This window comes from Notolabrus celidotus, chromosome 6, assembly GCF_009762535.1.
Source record: "Notolabrus celidotus isolate fNotCel1 chromosome 6, fNotCel1.pri, whole genome shotgun sequence".
NCBI lineage: Eukaryota > Metazoa > Chordata > Actinopteri > Labriformes > Labridae > Notolabrus > Notolabrus celidotus.
Genome location: NC_048277.1, coordinates 29,766,977 through 29,785,610, shown reverse-complemented (window position 1 = coordinate 29,785,610; position 18,634 = coordinate 29,766,977). Strand labels below are relative to the sequence as shown.

The 18,634-nt window shown below is 41.8% G+C and overlaps 1 protein-coding gene across 1 annotated transcript in view; it reads left to right on the top strand.

The window, feature by feature from the left end:
* LOC117814569 (unconventional myosin-IXAa-like) overlaps nucleotides 1-18,634 on the top strand; it is a 121,877-nt gene that overhangs the window by 90,049 nt on the left and 13,194 nt on the right. Inside the window, exons 12-32 of the mRNA XM_034685969.1 lie at nucleotides 1,277-1,418; nucleotides 2,969-3,164; nucleotides 3,735-3,854; nucleotides 7,162-7,237; nucleotides 7,354-7,491; nucleotides 8,323-8,362; nucleotides 8,459-8,581; nucleotides 9,023-9,103; nucleotides 9,219-9,329; nucleotides 9,754-9,876; nucleotides 9,959-10,108; nucleotides 11,754-12,055; nucleotides 12,974-14,137; nucleotides 14,401-14,485; nucleotides 14,963-15,163; nucleotides 16,979-17,076; nucleotides 17,272-17,375; nucleotides 17,547-17,767; nucleotides 17,882-17,998; nucleotides 18,190-18,378; nucleotides 18,567-18,614. Of these exons, the coding sequence (XP_034541860.1) occupies nucleotides 1,277-1,418; nucleotides 2,969-3,164; nucleotides 3,735-3,854; nucleotides 7,162-7,237; nucleotides 7,354-7,491; nucleotides 8,323-8,362; nucleotides 8,459-8,581; nucleotides 9,023-9,103; nucleotides 9,219-9,329; nucleotides 9,754-9,876; nucleotides 9,959-10,108; nucleotides 11,754-12,055; nucleotides 12,974-14,137; nucleotides 14,401-14,485; nucleotides 14,963-15,163; nucleotides 16,979-17,076; nucleotides 17,272-17,375; nucleotides 17,547-17,767; nucleotides 17,882-17,998; nucleotides 18,190-18,378; nucleotides 18,567-18,614 (3,829 nt within the window). The remainder of the gene's footprint in view (nucleotides 1-1,276; nucleotides 1,419-2,968; nucleotides 3,165-3,734; nucleotides 3,855-7,161; nucleotides 7,238-7,353; nucleotides 7,492-8,322; nucleotides 8,363-8,458; nucleotides 8,582-9,022; nucleotides 9,104-9,218; nucleotides 9,330-9,753; nucleotides 9,877-9,958; nucleotides 10,109-11,753; nucleotides 12,056-12,973; nucleotides 14,138-14,400; nucleotides 14,486-14,962; nucleotides 15,164-16,978; nucleotides 17,077-17,271; nucleotides 17,376-17,546; nucleotides 17,768-17,881; nucleotides 17,999-18,189; nucleotides 18,379-18,566; nucleotides 18,615-18,634) is intronic.

Here is an 18,634-nt window from a genome sequence, read left to right as displayed (position 1 = left end):
CTGTAATTCTCAAAATCAAAAATGATGGCTATAGACTATAGTCCTCTGAGTAGGTGGCCTGGATTGAAAGAACCCTTTGTGAAACCTGACCTGTGCTTCTATATAAACTTGCGCTCCTGTTGAAGAGTGATAGAGTTTGAGAAGGTTTAATCTTAATGTCTTTGAGGGAACTGAAGAGATCTGGATCCCATTCGAATTTCTCTCTGCCGTCTTGTCGTGAAACCCACTCTTCCTGCAGGTCAGTGCTCTGCCTCTGCACCTCACTCCTCCATAAATCAAATCCAGCTCCGTCCCACCCCCCTTGCATAAAAACACATCAGGCGGTACACACACGGTCATATTTATCAGTGTTAGCTGCCATCTTACCTGCCACTTAGTGTAGCTGCTTCATCTGGATCTAATAACACGTTGAGTGTATATATTTGTATATATATGTGTGTGTGTGTATTATGTGTTTGTGCAGAAGGGGGTCCACTTTGGGAGAATTAGGGTCAAAGGGGGATCTCTAAAGAAAAAACGAAGGGGAACAGGTTCTCTCCTGGGGGTTTTCTGCTGCCACGGGAAGCAGCTTCATGCTAAATGATTACACAGAGTGGAAGAAAGACGCTCAGAGATCCCATCATTCACAGTTAGCAGAGAGCTGGCGGGGCTGCAGGGCCTCTGGAGAAGTGGATTAGGTTACGGCAGAGTCGGGGGCGAGTGTGGGGGTTCATTTCTACAGTAACAGCATCAAGCTTTAAGACCCCTGCGGATAGTCTTCAGCCAGGAGTGTGTGTGTGTCACAAGTTTACGCAGGAGAGGTTGAGATGATGTGAAACAACCCTACGGGGATGTTGATCCAGCCACCTGAGGATAGATCTGAATGAGGGGGAAAATATCCACAAGGCAAAGGTGAAAACAACAGGGAGGAACGTGCAAGAAGAGCTGCTGTGAGCTCGGAAAATTGAAGCCGTGACATTAAGTTTTTGACAGATTTTAAATTCCCTGAGGGTTGAGGAGGGAAGGAAGTTAAGACACCGTGTGTTTTCTTTAGGTTTTGGGAGCACAAACATTGGCTGCAACAGTGGCACTGCATTGGTGTAAATGGAAATAGAAGCAAGCTAACAGCTGGAATAGTTAGTGTATTTAGCATTCATTTTTAGAAAACCTTCATGTTCAGTTGTAACGTTATACATCAAGTGTAGAATCTGAGATTTATTTATCCCAGAGTCTTAAATCTTATCTGTAAGTCTCATTGTATTTTCTGTTTTGCACCTTTCCCTGCTGTTGCTTTCAGTTTCCCTCAGGCGACAAATCAGACCTTGCTGGACAAGTTCAAGCGTCAGCATGAAGGAAACAGCTACATCGAGTTCCCCGCTGTCATGGAGCCCGCATTCATCATCAGACACTACGCTGGGAAAGTCAAGTACGGAGTCAAGGTGAGATAACAGACCACAAGGCTATAATGTAGCCAGTTTGATTGTAACATACAATATTACGCATTTTTTTAAAAGTTATTAAGAACCAGAAAAAACAGCCTTGGAGCTGGTTCACAGATTCACATGTTCTCTGTTAGCCTGTCATCACCAGGCAGGTTTTCACTCCATTAGTCTCATCCATAGATAGCTGACTATTTATATTCAGTATCTGCAATTTAATATAAATAACCAAATGATTGCATCCAAAGTTAGAGAACAATATGGTGGGAATCTGAGCAGGTTTTTGAATAAATGGGCTATTTTCAGGGATATTTGGATTTGTGGAGATACATGTTGATGTGTTTCAGCTTTCAGTCCCTCATGCTTTTAAATGTAGAAATAAAAAGAGGCAGTAACACTCTATTTTTTAGCCTGTTCCGATACTTTTCCTTTCCTCTTACCGGGGTCGCCTGATAAAAGAAGCATCCTCACTTCTCTTAAACCATCATGAAGCTCTGCAGGTCTGCAGCAGACCTACTTGTTGTTCTCTGTCGGCCTATTTTTTTTCTGCTAAATCAAATTCTATGCTGGCCTCCCAGCTGAGCTTTGATAAGAAGCACATGTTCTGCACTGGGACAAGCATATTGTTGTTTGACTGTATAATATAAATCTATAACAGTTGGTTATTCTGGATGTGGAAAACTATCCCATTATCTGCTGAGAGCCAGAGAGCTGTTTGGTGTGAAATGTGCAGAGAGAGCCACAGCCGTGAAATGTGTGTGACGTCGACTCAGCAGAGAACACACAGCTGACTCGAATCATACAGAGGGAAAAAATATGTTGAAGGGTTTATAGTTCATGGCTCTGTTATCTTAGCAAAGCCTCAGTCACAATATTTAATTACATACAGACTGATGAAACAGAGGAGGAGATTGAGGTTAACTTTGTGCATTAGCAGCTGTTTCTGATCCTCATTTTGAACGTTAAAGAGACTAATGTGAAAGCAAATGAGACTATGTATTTCTAGTCTGCTTGAGATTCTAAAAACAGATACTTTCATCTGTTACCTGCTTTAAAGCTTTAAATTGTAGAAGTAGTTCAAAGTTTTAGCTCAGTTTAGCACAAATCCTGGAAAGAAGGGAAAAAGGCAAGCCCATGAGCACTGCTAAAGTTCACAAATCAACACTGGATTTGTCATAACTACCAAGAAAAAGTTTTATGATTAGCTTTTTCTAGGAATTTGAATCAAACAACATATGAAATGTTAATAAGTGAGCCTAAGAAGAGGTGACAAGTGCTGCTGCTTTGTGTAGATAGAGCCAAGCTAGCTGTTGCCTCTGTTTCCAGTCTTAATGCCCAGCCATGCTAACTGGATGTTGACAAATGTGACAGTGGTGAGGATTTCCATGTCTGAATTTAATCTTTACCTGTGGAGTAACACATTTCCCTACTTCGTCAAAAAGAATTTGCTCTGTTAACGTCAAAAGTATCAACAACAGACTGTCCTAAAACCTCAGTCCTGAGGAGTAACACTCAGTTTGATGCTTGTGTTTTTTCTTTCCTTCATGCAGGACTTCAGGGAGAAGAACACTGACCACATGCGTCCTGACATCGTGGCCTTGCTCAAGAGCAGCAAGAGCGCCTTCATCTGCAACTTGATGGGAATCTGCCCCGTGGCCACTTTCCGCTGGGCCGTGCTGCGAGCTTACTTCAGAGCCCTGGTGGCTTTCAGGGAGGCCGGCCGCAGACACACCCACAAAAAAACAGGTGAGGAAAAGTACAATGCAGTGCGGTGATGAAGAAGAGGCAGCGGCTTAAAGGTTCCTTGAAAGTAATATTCTTACTCTGTTTGTTAATGAGAGTAACAGGATCCTGAATGAGCACAGTGTTATCTGCTGAAGTTACAGTAGTTTTCATCATTTTATCCATTTGTCTGTGCATTTCTTACCGGGTTAAAGTGGGCGGGGCTCCGTTAGAAAATGCTGATGTCATACGCCTTTCTGCACCAACCAGAATCCAGCAAGATTAGAATTCTAACGGATGTTTGTTGATGGGTTGGTTGGTTACAGACAATCATATCAAACCACACCCACAGTTCTTCTGAGTCCTTCTAAAACTACACTTATACAAAGACCAAGATTAGCTCAAAACTAACAGTTTTCCAGTCACTTAATTCTAAACTAACCTTCCTTATAATTATTTGTGAGTCTAAATCCACTTTCAAACTGACATACAATGTGGAAAATATGTAAAATATCACTTCTGACTTGTCTCAGAGGAGTCTGTCTTCTGTTGTGTCTGTTTTCTCATTCTTTGCCCCCTCTCTCTGAATTTTAGGAAACGATGCAGCTGTCCCCTGTTCCGTTGTCAAAACTGTCGACAGCTTCAGTTTCCTCCATCACCCGGTTCACCAGAGGAGCCTCGAGATCCTGCAAAGATGCAAAGATGAGAAATACAGTAAGTTCCCAGAATCCCACAGGACTTTTACCATCACTTATGTCAGATATTTTTTCACTTGTTTTTAAAAGGGGGTCTATCAAAATGGATCAGAAAAGGGCCACATGTGCACACAACAGTCATCAAAGGGATGAAGGTGAAATCTGTTACAAATGATATATGGCCTTATTTTTTCTGTCTTTGAAAACCCCTAATTTCAGCTACTGTCTCTTTAAGGCCCCACCCCTTGCGTTCCAGAACCCAGCATTCTAAAATCCTTTTTCACTGCTGCCGTGCTACAAAGTTGTGTTTCTCTTTTTTAAGTTACATATATGCCCTTTTAAGGAAACTCATCAACTCATGATGTCACGATTTGAGCAAATCCCGTGTTGATCTCACTGAACTCTCGTGTGACTGTTAGAACAAGCCGTTCAGAGCAGCCTGCAGCCTCACCTGGGGATTACTCCAACACGTGTCCCTCCATGTTTGCCCACATTTAGTATTGACATCCAACATTTCACCTAATATTTGTCTTAGCATATGAAACAAGCTTCATACCACCTCTTTAAAAATATGATAAAATCAAAATAGTATAAATGATAAGTATATAAAAGTCCATGAAATCTATTAAAATCAATGAATCCAATCAATGAAGAAGTGCATCTGTGTGTTAGTGTCTTCCAGTACCATGTTGGTTTTGTGTGAATTAACCGTCCTACACAATAACAACCAGCATCAGAGAACAGGTAGAATATCCACCAAAGAATAGTAATGATGGTAGTAACACATTTTTGAAGGACTTAAACAATATTCATTCATGAAAATACACTCTGTTTGGTTAAATTCGTACACATCAGTTTCTATTTTTTACAGTTGCCATGTCTTCTTTTTTAACTAATTTATTTTTAGTAGGTTTATTATATTTCTAGTGAAACTCGACCCTCATCCCTGCAGTATGTGAAATCTGCTTCCTGTCAATGGGATTTGTATGAAGGCATGGAATCTGTCGATAAAAGTCTTCTGAGTTGAAGTGAGCTGAAGCGAGAAAAGCCTTCATTTCCCATTTTTAAAGCCTTTTACTGCTCTCGACCCAATCAAAAAAATCAATCCCAGGCTGTACTGAAAAGTGCTCGGTGGTCAGGTTGAGAATAATGGATCAGGTTTGATTTTCAGCCTCAGTGAGCTGCTTTTATCACAGCTGTTAATAAGACATGGAGATCAGATATGAGGCTCATTGTGAGCTCGGGTCAGATAGAGTCCCAGCAGCAGAGCTCATAGCCTCACGTTCACACGCACCAGTGATCGCGCAAGTGAATCAGTCCCATGTGGACCAGCAGGCTCTAATGACGCCCAGTGAGTCTCTGCTCGTTCTTTTAAATACATCAATCCTCTGATATATTTGCACATGTGTGTCAGAATGATGCTTCATGTGCCCTGAAACAGAGTGTGTGTATGCACGTCACGTGTCGCCCTGCGTTAAAGCAGCACTTCGCTTTCAAGCGTAATATAACCCAGAGGGATTTAACAGCTGCCAGCATTGAAATTGATTTCGAAGAAAATTTCCAAGTGAATTCCCCAAAGAGTTTCCTCCGTTAAAGGGAAACTCCTCTGATTTTACACAACAATGTCAGCTTAGAGTCTCAGTCAATCATATATCTGCTTATGTTCGAAAGCATAAGACACAAGCCTTTGTTACAAACGGATGGTGTGAGGTTTAAAATATGTGGGAATTTACCACTTCGCTTCTGTTATAAATAGGCTATAGTGTTGTATTATGGAAAACCGAGGATAGGGTGCTTGACCCATAGAAAAGACTTAAAAGTTGAATTTGAACCATGTTTATAACTCTTGTTGATCCCCAAAATTATGGAAATAGAAAGATAATTCTTCTTACAGACCACAACATTTAGTAGCAACACATGCAACCAGCAGCGTCACAGTTAAACTAAAACATATGGTTGGATTGAAAAAATAGAATCACAGTTTGTAAAGTGATTCATACAACCATGTGCAGAATTGTCTAACTTTGTATACTTCAAACAAGGTGAATTTGAACCATGTTTATAACAAGTACATGAGTGCTCCTTACAGGCTTTGCTCAGCATCATTTCTCTTTGTGAGAGCGAGGCTAACTGTTCCCTGTGTTTCTAGCTAAGCTAACTAGCTGCTGGCTAACTCCTTGCTCCTTATATATACCAATGCTGGGAAATAAGTCATGCCATAGTAAAGGCAAGGAGTTTAAACATTTACAAGAGAAAAACCACAAACATAAAGTGGACACACTGAGCTCATTAGCTGCTTGTTTTCATATAGAATGTCTCCATATGTTCCACTGCCAAAACCACTAATACACACACACACTCATCTACACACACACATCATTACATCAAACATTTGGAGCTGACTGTGAAAAACAACACCCGTTTACTGAGGAATATTTTTGGGATATGCTTGTCAAATACTGTGAGGCATGACAAGTTTATGAAGCACTATTCATACAGAGAGAAATTCAAAGTGCTTTACAGAGATAGAAGCAATTACATTAACAGCATTGATAGTAATATGACATTAAGCATACATAAGAACTCTAACATTAAATCTATTAAAATATAAAATCAAGAAAGAAAGACATTAGGTAAAAAATGGAAATCAAATTATGAGAAAATATTTGAATATCCTAAAATTTGGTGGTTAATAATGAATAATGTACCTGCATGTTTGCAACTGTTATCGTGCTCTAAGGTCTGAGACTACAGAGTCACACCTTCCCGACTGACACAGATTCACCTGCTGGTCTAATTTTAATGGAAATGGATTCTGTTAAACTATCCACCTCAGAACATCCTCCTCTGGATTTAGGCTCAGATTGCTCTGTCTGTGTCAGGCACAGCCCTAAGCTGCCCCAGAAACCCCACATGGGGGGCGGCACTGCAGTGGCAGAACCACCCACAGTTTTTACACACTCTATGTCTGGTCTAACAATAATAAAGTCTGATGATTATAGATAATCCGATCTACAGGCAAGCAAGAACTTGTCTTAAGAGTCTTACGGCCCTGTATGTGTTAAAACATATTTACAAAGTGTGTTAAAGGTGGAAGTGGTGTTGTAAAAGGTGAAGTTCAGGATGTTGTTACCCTTCATGCTGCAGGTCATAGATGTGATGTGACTTAGACACAGATTTAAAATACCCAGCAAGTTCTGAATCTAATGTATCCCTTCTTTTCTTCCTCCCATCTCCTTTCCTTCCCTTTTCTTTCCTTTTCTTTTCTCTCTACCTATCTCTTTCTCTTGCCATCTCCTCTCCCCCCCTCTCCTCCTGCCTTCCAGGTATCACTCGTAAGAATCCTCGCACTCCTCTGTCAGATCTTCAAGGCACCAACGCCCTGAATGAAAAGGCCAGCTGGTGAGTACGACACAATACACGTGTCTTTGAAAAAGTCACCAGGATTTGATCCAACACTCCTGAACTTGATGAAACCCCCTCACCTCTCTTCCCTTCTTTCCCTCCTGCCTCTGTAGGGATGGCTTTGGTGTGGGATGTAACGGTCGCAGGGCTGGTCGTATGTCCTCGTCAGGGAGCCCCGCCCTAGAAGAAGAGGGTATCTTCATCCATTCAACCAGCAGCAAACTGCTGGAGAGAGCTCAGGGCATACTAATGTGAGTCTACCTCACACATACACACACAAACACACACACACACACACACACACACACACACACACACACACACACACACACACACACACACACACACACACACACACACACACACACACACACACACACACACACACACACACACACACACACAAACACACACACACACAAACACACACACACACAGCACTGATTCAAACTCTTGGCTTCCATATCTGTGTATTTATGCTTGTAAACCTCCTTAAATCCTTGAAGTAAGTCTTCTCACTTTTGGCCAATTCATACCTTTATGCTCATCTTTGAACCTACTATACTTAACCAGGGATGACTGATCCAAATCCCCCGGTCTTTGCTGGTGTACCACAGTAATAATCGGACATCATTGGCACTAAGGTCTGATAGAAGTGCTGATGCTGGATGTGTCAGGGATGACTCCTCTCTCAGATTTTCTTCTCCTTGTGTTTTACAGGCTGTTGTTGTCATCAGCTTTTGGTTTCCTTTTCAAGTAACCTTCTTTGTTGTCAAGTCAGGAGGGTCTAAATCAAAATAAACACTGTTCAGTTTTTATGTGGGCAGTGCAGTAGTCAGGGTATACAGGGAAAGCCTCATGTATGATCAGTTTGTTTGCAAAAACAGTTTTGTTTTTAATTTGTGGGGCACTTAAGGTAACAGCAATCAAACAGAGGTTGCTCTATTCAAAACCTTTTCTCACAAATGTCCCTTCCATATAAACTAAGCATCCAATTTTACCTAATGAGTGTATGTTGTCTTTTCATTCATGCTGTTGTATATCCTAGTCCATACAATAAAAACAACACTTTTCATCTGTAGGAGAAACAAAAACTGCAAAAGCAAGCCCTCCCTTCCCAAGGTGAGCCACAAAAGCGACACATTCCAACACTATAATACAGAAACAGCATTAAAAACGGTCTAACAGTAGGAGTGTTGTTTGTGTTTGTGTTAACAGCACTTGTTGGACGTGAAGTCTCTGCGCCACCTGAGTAGTGTGACGCTCCACGACCGCATCACCAAGTCTCTGCTTCACCTGCACAAGAAGAAGAAACCACCCAGCATCAGCGCACAGTTTCAGGTCAGTGCTGACGTCGCCCTCTGCTGGAAGATCAGGGTATTACAACAACACTGACTGTAGCAGCCCCCTTTGAATTTCTCAGCATGTTACAAACCAGAAGTTATTAAGGATGCAGATTTAAAAGTAGGGGTTGCAGGTTTCTTCAGGACAATGCACTATATATTGAATTAAGTACAAATTCTTATGCACTCTGGTGTAATAGCAAGAACAAATTGGACTTTAAATGCAGTGATGTATTCTGTGCTGGAACATAACAGTAGATGTGTTTCTAGTGGTGGAATAAGTTCAAGAAGTATCAAGTTCTCTGAAATGTAGCCTAGTAGAAGTATAAAGAAACACAAAAAGAAAACAGTCATTAAAGTTCAAGAAACCTCACATATGCACTGTTATGTAGTGAAGTATTCCTTACATTTGATCATTGGTTTGTGTTTTGTTTTGCAGGCATCTCTCAACAAGCTGATGGAGACTCTGGATCAGTCAGAGCCGTACTTTGTCAAATGCATCCGCTCAAATGCTGAGAAGGTATGTCTCTGCTGCAGGAAGAGTCATCACCTAAATAAAGCGTCTCTCGATTGACCACAGGCTGATGTCTGCTTTATTTTGATCACATTTTCTCTTTCTCTTTTTCTTTCCTCAGCTGCCACTTCGTTTCTACGACAGTCTGGTGCTCAGGCAGCTCAGATACACAGGCATGCTGGAAACCGTCCGGATCCGACAATCAGGATACAGCATCAAGTACACCTTCCAGGTAAATCATCTCTTACAGCATGCTAACTAGTTCAGAGTGATAGATGAGGGCAGAAACAGAATAAGAAAAACATTCATGTTTATCTTTGTCTTGCTTTATTTGATTTATTTTAACAGCTGTTGTAGCTGCCTGAGCCTAATCCTTTGTGTGCCTGAACATATTTCTCATGTGTCAAATAGGCCTGATTCTAACTGTAATATAACTTTGCATTGTTAAAGAAATATGGGTTGTTAAAGTTGAACTGGAGTTATTTCACTGCTCACTCTGATTTAAGAATTAGAAAGCAGGATTTCTAGATGTTTAAGAGAAATCTATACATCTGCCAAAGGAGACATTCAGGAAACACATATTTAATTGTGATTCACAATTATAGCGAAGCCTAGTTGTACGTAAACCCACTTTGTAAACCATATCCTTGCTGCAGGACTTTGTGCGACACTTTCACGTGCTGCTGCCTCGAGGCACCAAACCAACCAAGTCAGGCATCAGGGAGTTTTTCAGACAGATCCACCTGCTGCCCGCTGGGTATCAAGTGGGAAACACGATGGTATGGATTCTTGAAACTGATTCATCTTTTTCGTTGGTATTTTGAGGACACATGCTTATTTAAATTTCCTCATATGAAACAGGTGTTCCTGCGGGAGGCAGAGCGCCAGCGTCTCCAGACCTCCCTCCACCAGGAGGTCCTGAGGAGAATCGTCACGCTGCAGCGCCGCTTCAGGGCCGTCCTGGAGAGGAAGCGCTTTGTTGACATGAGGAGAGCCACCTGCGTCATCCAGGTGAGATGTAGTGGTAGGGAGAAGAGGTGCTCATGATAAGATATTCTGAACCTTTTTTCCCCTGTGCATTTCAATCAATATTTTATTCCCTGATTAGCTGTAAATGTTTGGTTCTAAATGCATCATAAATCAATTTAACAATCCTGCACTACATCCCAGTATTTCAGGAGGAGTTTCCATCATCCATTATGGCTGCTTAGCTTCAGACTGTTAATACATTTAGTGATTAATAGTGGTGCATTTAGTACTTGGAGCATGGTTCAGTAAATACCATCACTCAGTTAGACATGATGGGTGTCTCTGCAAGATTTTCCACTCATCACTGAAGCTCTTACTGCTCTCACTCTGCGATGTTAGCTTCATATTTGTCTTCTCCAGGGATTTCCTTTAATTCCAAATTGAGATTTTAACTTTTTGAAACTTGTCAGAAAAAATATGAATACAATAAAACTTACTTATGTGTAAATGAATCTAGTTTAGCTGACCTGCAGTGATAGACAGGTGGACTCCAGGACTCCTGGCCACCTCTTTTTGGGGGGGGGTTATTTACAGGTACAACCCTCTGAACATTCAGCTGGTTGTCAGAGGTTGAAAGTACCTCAAACCAGAGATGACAGAAAAAAATCCCTTCAGGTTAAAAAACATTATTAACATTTTAACCAATAAATTGTGTCTTCTTAAAACTCAAAGTGTTCATAGCTGACTTATTTACGCCACCATTTTTAAAGCTACTACTCCTAATAAAGCCAAACTTGTAAGTCTGAGCACAGGCACATTTTGGACGAGAAACCCACTTTTTTATTTCTCTAAGAAGGAAAAGAAGGATCGACAGAGGGAGAGTGAGAGAGAGTGAAAGAAAGCAAGCAGTGAAAGGACTGAGTGATGGGGAAAACACAGCATTCAATGGACTGTCGGCATGTTTTTTCTGGAGGCGCACTCAGAGGGGAGCTGTCCAAATCTTTGTCAGGCTGAGAGAAAACAAACACAGTGAAACAAAGAGCCAATGTAGCACAGATACAGTTAAATCTGAGAGAAATAATGTAATGAAAACACAAACATGTGGCGCAAGAATTCATCCATTTGAGTTCTGGCTGTCTGAAATATCAAATAGAAACAGTTTGCTTTGAGTTAGGATTCAGTTTGATTCATTAGCAATTTGTTAATAAATCAATATGACAAGGAAAAAATCTGAATTTGTCCCTTATGTCTTTCTCATGCACGCTCCATCATACTCTATAACATGGTCCTAACAAGCTGTAATGTGCCATGAAAAACAAAAATATCAGATTCCATTGACTCCCCTGACTTGTTTGGGTCTTGTTCAAAGTTGGCAGGAAGCACAATGTCTAAAGAAGGTCAGAAAGGGGGGATTTAAAACCTTTTCCTTTAAAAAAAAATCATCATATACTGTCCAAAACATTCAAGTACATCAAATTTCAAAGGGAAAATCAGTTAACAGGCATGTTTTGGACAAAACTGATCAAAGCAAAGCAAGAGTGTTTGATCTTACATCTGGAAATCATCTCCTCCTCCAAACAGGTGCAGATGTAAAAACTAGATTTTTATCAATTCAAAGCATGTCTTCCCACCTCCCTTTTGATTCTAACAAATATTCCCTCTCTGTTTCTTTTCTCCGTCTCTGCAGCGATGGTGGCGATCCTGTCTCCTCAGAGAATCCGCCATGGACTCCAGTTATGAGGAGGGGGCCGCTGTGTGTCTGCAGGCGGCCTGGAGGAGCTACAGGGAGCGCAGCAGGTTCCTGCAGTGGAGAGACTCTGCCGTCATCATCCAGAGGAGCTGGAGACACTGCAGCCAGCGCAGGTCTCAGGCGGCTTTGACGGTTCAGACGGCTTGGAGAGGATTCAGGGAGAGGAGACAATATAGTCAGACGTACAGGACAGTGAGACACCTGCAGGCGGTGGGCCGGGGGCACCTGGCTAGACTCAGGTGAGGAAAGAGTTTGAGTAGATGAGTAGATTACTTTCTTAAACTTAGATAATGAGACACTCATTTTATTTTACATCTTATCTCAGTTTTTAAAGATTGTTTTTATGAATGCAATTTGCAGCTTGTACCACTAACTGTAAGTAAAGATGGATGACATTCCCATCTCCTCTGGTTGTACTAAACACTTTTAGAAAAGTTGAATTCCTGTAATCAGCTCAGTTTATCAGAAGCACAACAAAGAGCTTTTTTAAGCTTTATTTGAGATCAGAGGTTAATAATTTGTTTTCCTAAAACAAGAAGTCTCATTTTCTTATGCTCAGGAAAAACATATCTTGTTATCTAATGAAGATAAAAGTCTGACTTCAAGATAACAAGACAATTAATGGTAGGAAAATTAATTTGGAAGTACTTGTGAATTATAATCTTCTTGATAGCAAAGTTTGTTTTCTTGAGATAACAGAAAAATCCCAGAGTGTTTTAAATATTTGTAAGTAGCTGTTTCCCTGTGTTTTCCCTGATTTCACAGCTAGAATCTGGTTTGATTCTCTAAACTTACATCACTATACAGCCGATGGATAAAGTGTATTATTGAGTAGATACAGAGCTGGACAGTTCCATCAGGAGACCAAACAAGACATAAGGGAGCATACCAGTAGAACAGACAGCTTTATACTCAATTTAATACTTCGTCAGTCTGATTCTTGATGTTTAAAAAACAACTGTGTGCTAACTTTACCATTTAAACTACAACAAAGTGTCAGTGTTGTGTTTAAAGTGCAGATTAGAGTAAGAAATCTGTACAAACCAACAGTATGAAAGCTCGTTTTTGAATATGAGATTCTGTTTTTTTCTTCTTTGTTTGATAATAGTTGTTTATTACACTTTTTCATAATTTCCCGATCACGTCATGCTCTTCAGGTTCAGGGAACTGAAGGAGCAGCATGAAAGACTCAGAGAACAGAGTCCTCCAGCAGAGATGGATGCAGGAACCATGGACGACATCTCCTCATCAGGACAAGAAGTTTGTGTTCAGGACATCTCTGTGGAGCTCTCTGAGGACTCTAAACCAGTCCTGTGTGACGTGGGAGAGGCAGATAAAGAAGAGGACTCAGAGAGAAGTAAAGTAATGGACGACACGAGCCATAAAACCAGATCTAAACGAGAGAGCAGACGGATGAGAGAGCTGGAGCAGGCTCAGTTCAGCTTGGAGCTCCTCAAAGTCCGAACCACCAGCATGGGAGGTCCTCCACAGGAGGATTCAATCCAAGACAGCAGACATTCACCCAGGGGGTCTCCAGCCAGCCATGGAAGTTTTGAACTACTCAACGTGGAAGACATGGAGACTGAAGGCTCTGGGGGTACTAGTTCCCAGTCGATGGAACCCCAGGAACACCCCCAAGTTGTGAATATTCAAATAGATGACCAGATGAGGGACTCAAACTTTAACGAAAAGCCTGCGCCGGAGCTGCCGAACAAGGAGGAGGGTCCAAGGGCAACATTTTATATTGCTTCTGACCAAAGCCCAATCCATGAACCAAAATGCGAAAGCCCAAACAAATCCTACAAAGACAGACGGGAGTCCACATCGCGGAGGCCTGTGGTGGTGTTGATCAGTATGCAAAAAGAGAGTCCCGTGGAGGAGGGGGAGCTGCTGGCGGCCCAAACCCTAGAAAGAGCTCTGGAAACACAAGCAGCAACGTCTGGTTCTCAAATAGCACCTGTTCCAAGCCTGGAGGTAACATCAAAGACAGAAAAACCTCACGGGACCACTACCCAAGGGAAGAAAGGTGCATCAGAAAGGGTCACATCTTCATCCGCCCATGCAGCAGCTCCAGAAGTACCAGGGATTCAATCCTCAGACATCAAGATCACCCAGGGGTCAAAAGACGGTGTCCCAGCTGTAACGAAGCATAAGGAGAAAAAGTCGTCTCGGTCTGCAAAGGAGGCTCCCAGCCCGGTCCTGGATACCAAACCTCCAAAGGCTCAGAAGAAGAGCTCAGCTCAAACTGTGATTGTGAACATGGTGGAGAAACCGTCCAACTCTGTGTTCTCCCCGCCCAGACGCAAGCTGCCATTCTCAAAGTAAGTCACACTTCTGAGTTAGATTAAGTCCTTTTTATCAACAAATTCTTTGAAGTACCAAACTTAAACCAATGCCACAATAATAAATCCATGACAAAACCAGGAAAAGAGCATCTAAATACGTTACTGTGATATACAGATACTTAATCTGACTCCCAGCCACTGCTGATTGATCCTGATGTTACCACAGAAGTTTCAGTCGAGGTTTAAAGTCAGATTTAGATCTTCTGTAAAGCTTTTGTTGCTCGCTTTTTATGTTGCAGGTCCGATAAAGATTTGGTGAACCAGGAGAGATCTCTAGCCATGTTCAGAGATGACTCCAAAACATCTGGATCCAGACACAGAGAGGTATGAGAAACACACGTCAGTGCACACGCCACATGCTCCCACAGAGCTGCAAAGTCTTCCCAATAGAATTAAGCATGAACAGTTTTTTGATTTGAAAGATTTGAAGTTTGAAGAAAAGTTTTATTTTACTCCTTTGAAATTGTTTTCAACTACTGTCATGTTTCCTGTGGGGGCTGAAAATATTAGACTCACCTTCATTGGCAAAACAAGCTACCAAATACAAAGAAATGAAATTAGAAAATACTCCAGTGGATTAAAATAACAGATTAATTTAGGTGAAAGTGGTTATGACAGAGCAGAAATATACAACTGATCCACAGACTGTCAGCATGTGTTGTTTACATCCACTTTAATTAGAGTCAGTTTTGTGCTGCTTCAGTCAGTTGTCATGAATATTTACACACAAACAAACACAAACACACACTTAGAAAGACGCGATGCATCTGACCTGATGTCCCTGTGGTTGCCTGGAAGCAGGTTGGCCGCCCCGGCCCCAAAAAGAAAGCTCGAATGTCCCGGACTCGCTCTGACTTCCTCACCCGCTGTAACTCTGAGGGGGCCACGCAGTCTGACGACGACGATGAATACTACGTACCTGTCCACTCCCACACGCTGCCCCCCTCCCTGACTCCCTCACGCGCCCACCCCGAGGCCGACTGTCACAGTGACTCTGAGATGGTAAAACACCGGATCTCTGGAGGTCCCATGACCTCAAAGCAACAAACTGTTTCCTATCCACTCTCAGGCCGCCTCCCCCCTCCACCCTCCTCTCTGGGTGGACCTGGCCAAGCAGCAAGGGGGGGAGCCTTTAACACTTCTAACCCTCACTTTAGTTCTGTTTGACCGCTGAGCTGCAGTCTACCCAGACAGTCAGTCACCTCAGCCAGTCTGATGTGACGTCACTCTGCTGGCTGTGGTTTTAAAAATCAGCTGAGTCTGAGACACCTCGGCTTTCTAATATCTCTTTATCCGGGGATACTGCAGCATTTTAGAGTTGAAGCTCAAATTTTTCCTTGACTGAACACGTAATATGCAGTCAGACTGCGGTTCAATTTTAATTTAAATGTATCACTGAATTTTTCTACTAATTAAAAATGAGTCAGAGCAGGAGGTGGAAAATATAAAGATCATCTTCAGTTCATTTCTTTTTCAACCAACTGCACAAAAAAACTTGAAGGTTCAAATTTACAATGATTCATTCACTAGGACCACGCCACACAAGGATATAAGTTTGAACATGTTATGAATTATTGGTGCGTAGTGTGGCCCAGCAAAAGGAGACTGAGGATGAGGGTTCCATCTCGGCGCTATCCTGGAAGTAGACAAGGACATAGAAGAAGCGAGCACAAGTTGAGTAGAAGGGGATAAGAAAAAAGGTTAAGTTGAGTAGAGGAAGGTGAGGGAGGGTAGGTGGGTTGACGAATCACAGACAAACGTTTGGAGTAGGCTGGCCACGTTTCAGTAGGCTTGTGGTTTAGACGTGGTCCTGCTCCCGAATTTAAGTTCACACCTTAACTTCATTTATTTAAAAAGCATCAAAAACATGCTTCTTAACAAAACAAGAAAATGCTCCCTTTTTGTTCTAGAAAATAACATTAGTAATGATTTGATCGTAAGAAGAGTTGGTTTTTAATTTATGGTGATCAAATAATCAGATAACTGATTGAGAACTACTTCAAAAGACTGGGATTAGTTTGGTGTCATTTTTTTTGCTGTATCATATTTGCATCTCTGAGAGCAAAGATATGTATATCACCAAGTTATTAATATGGTGATGTTGGAAGGCCCAGTTACTGATAGATAGATGAAGAAATAAACTTCTCAGTGTTCCAGTCATCTTAAAGGAAAAGTTCAAGTTTCAAACTCAAAATGTCAGTCTTTGAAAGCATCCCTTCGTAACATCTACTCCTTCAAAACGAAGAGATTTTCACAGTAAGGACTGACTGAAGATCTCTCCCACTCTTACCTGATCTACAACCACTGACCTGTCCTGACAACATCACGCCTCCTCTTCTGCTGCACGCCGTCTGCTGCCGCTGCATGCTGGAATTATTCAAACCGAGTCGAGACACACTTCTCACTAACAGGATCTTACTAGCATGTTTTCTGATTCTCTCTCAGTATCTAGATATCAGAGTTGATGTTACTCTGTGCAGTACTGCTTCTTTGACTCAATCTCTTCAGACTCAGTAGATGAATTATAACAGGAGATCTTTCTGTTGCAACACTGGAACAAGAAGATGAATACTAACCTTGATAAGTAGACACTAAGTGGATGATTTACAAAGATTTTCTCACACAGTAGCATCATAATTCCACAGTTTGTTGTAAACATAGAGATGCTACACTGTGTTCTACAAGAAATCAAGCACCTTGACATAAAACACAGTAATACTAGACAAGATTACTCCCGCCAGAAAACATGCTGGCTCATGGGAATACATTTTAAAGATGTTGTTCTCATCAATGTTTTTGTGGTTTACTAATCTCCAGGCATCTCACAAAGACCAGAAGAAGATCCACAAGACCATGTCGTCAGGAGACCTGGGCAAAGTGGAGGTCCTCAGGAAAACTTCCAGTCAGGATGGAGGGTAAGATCATTATGATGACATTTTCACCTGGTGAAATTCTTCTTTTTGTTGTTGCTTGAGTTGTTCAAACTCCTGTTTGCACAGTTAAAGTGTCATTAATCAGTTTTTCTAGCACTACTCTTCTTAATTGAGTCTGGACATCTGTGCTTTCTTGAACTAATTGTTTTTAAATGAATCCTTTTTGTTTTAATTTAGGATAATGAAAGGAAAGATGAGATTCTGGAGCAAATCCAAGCATGGCGAGAAAAAACTGTCAAGAGAGAAGCAGGCCAGCCGGGCAGAAGCTGGTGAGACACATGGTAAAGTGAATACTGACTGGCACACACACATGAGCAGTACATACATATGCATAACTACCACATGGAGGTCAGAGATCAACAGGAGGAAAAAAAAGAGGCAGCTTAAGAAGAGTTTTCATGGGGATTTAAGTGATTTTAACTCCCTCCTTCTCCATGTCTGTGTTCCTCCAGAAGGCGCTTCTCCTCCTCACAGCCCAGACCTGGAGGCCGCCACTCCCCGGGGGGTCAGGGACAGTAAGGAGATCAAGGAGCTGTCCCCAAAGATGAGGAGACGTCGCAGCCTGAAGATCAGCAGCATCACTCTGGAACCGGCTCAGTGGCAGAACGACGCGCTGCACATCCTCACCTCGGCACACGACTACCGCAGCATGAACGACTTCCTCATGAAGAAGGTGAGAGAGCGGACCTTTACCTGCAAACATGAACAAGTTTCACCTAACCCACAAAGTTGTTGCTGTGATCAGGTTGATTGTGGTAAGTAACGTTGATGTGTTTCTCCTCTTCAGATTGCAGACCTGGAGTCTGAAGATGGAAAGAAGGACACTATGGTGGATGTTGTCTTCAAGAAAGCGCTGAAGGAGTTCAGGATCAACATCTTTAACTCTTACTCCACCGCTCTGGCTGTGAGTTCCTGCTGATGTTTTCCTTTATTTTTAGATTCTCACCAGAGAACAGTGACCTGATCCTTGGATTCTTAAATCCAAGATAACTCCAATCCAAGATAAAATAGATTATATCCAAGTTTTTTGCAAGCTATAAATCATTCAAAACAATAAGTGCACTGAGGATTCTCTCCTTTACCTCCTACTACCAGATGGATGATGGAAAGAGTATCCGTTACAAGGACCTGTACGCGCTGTTTGAACACATCCTGGAGAAGTCGATGCGTCTTGAGCAGAGGGACTGGAGCGAGTCGCCGGTGAAGGTGTGGGTCAACACCTTCAAGGTGTTCCTGGACGAGTTTATGACCGAGTACAAGCCCATGGAGGGAACCATCGGCAGGGTAAGAGAGCTGATCCAGAGTCAGTTGTGGCTCTGCTGATCATAGATAGTTAAGGAACATATGAGTTCAAATATTAAGTTCAATATTTAAATAAGTGAAACAGCTTCACATTTTAATAAAAATTTCATCAGTGGATGTTAATTAGTTACACGTGAAGCATGAAGTGACACATTTCTATTTCTCTTCAGGCTCCAAAACGTGAGCGCAAGAAGTCGAGGAAGAAGGAGACAGACATTGTGAGTTTGTAATTTAACTT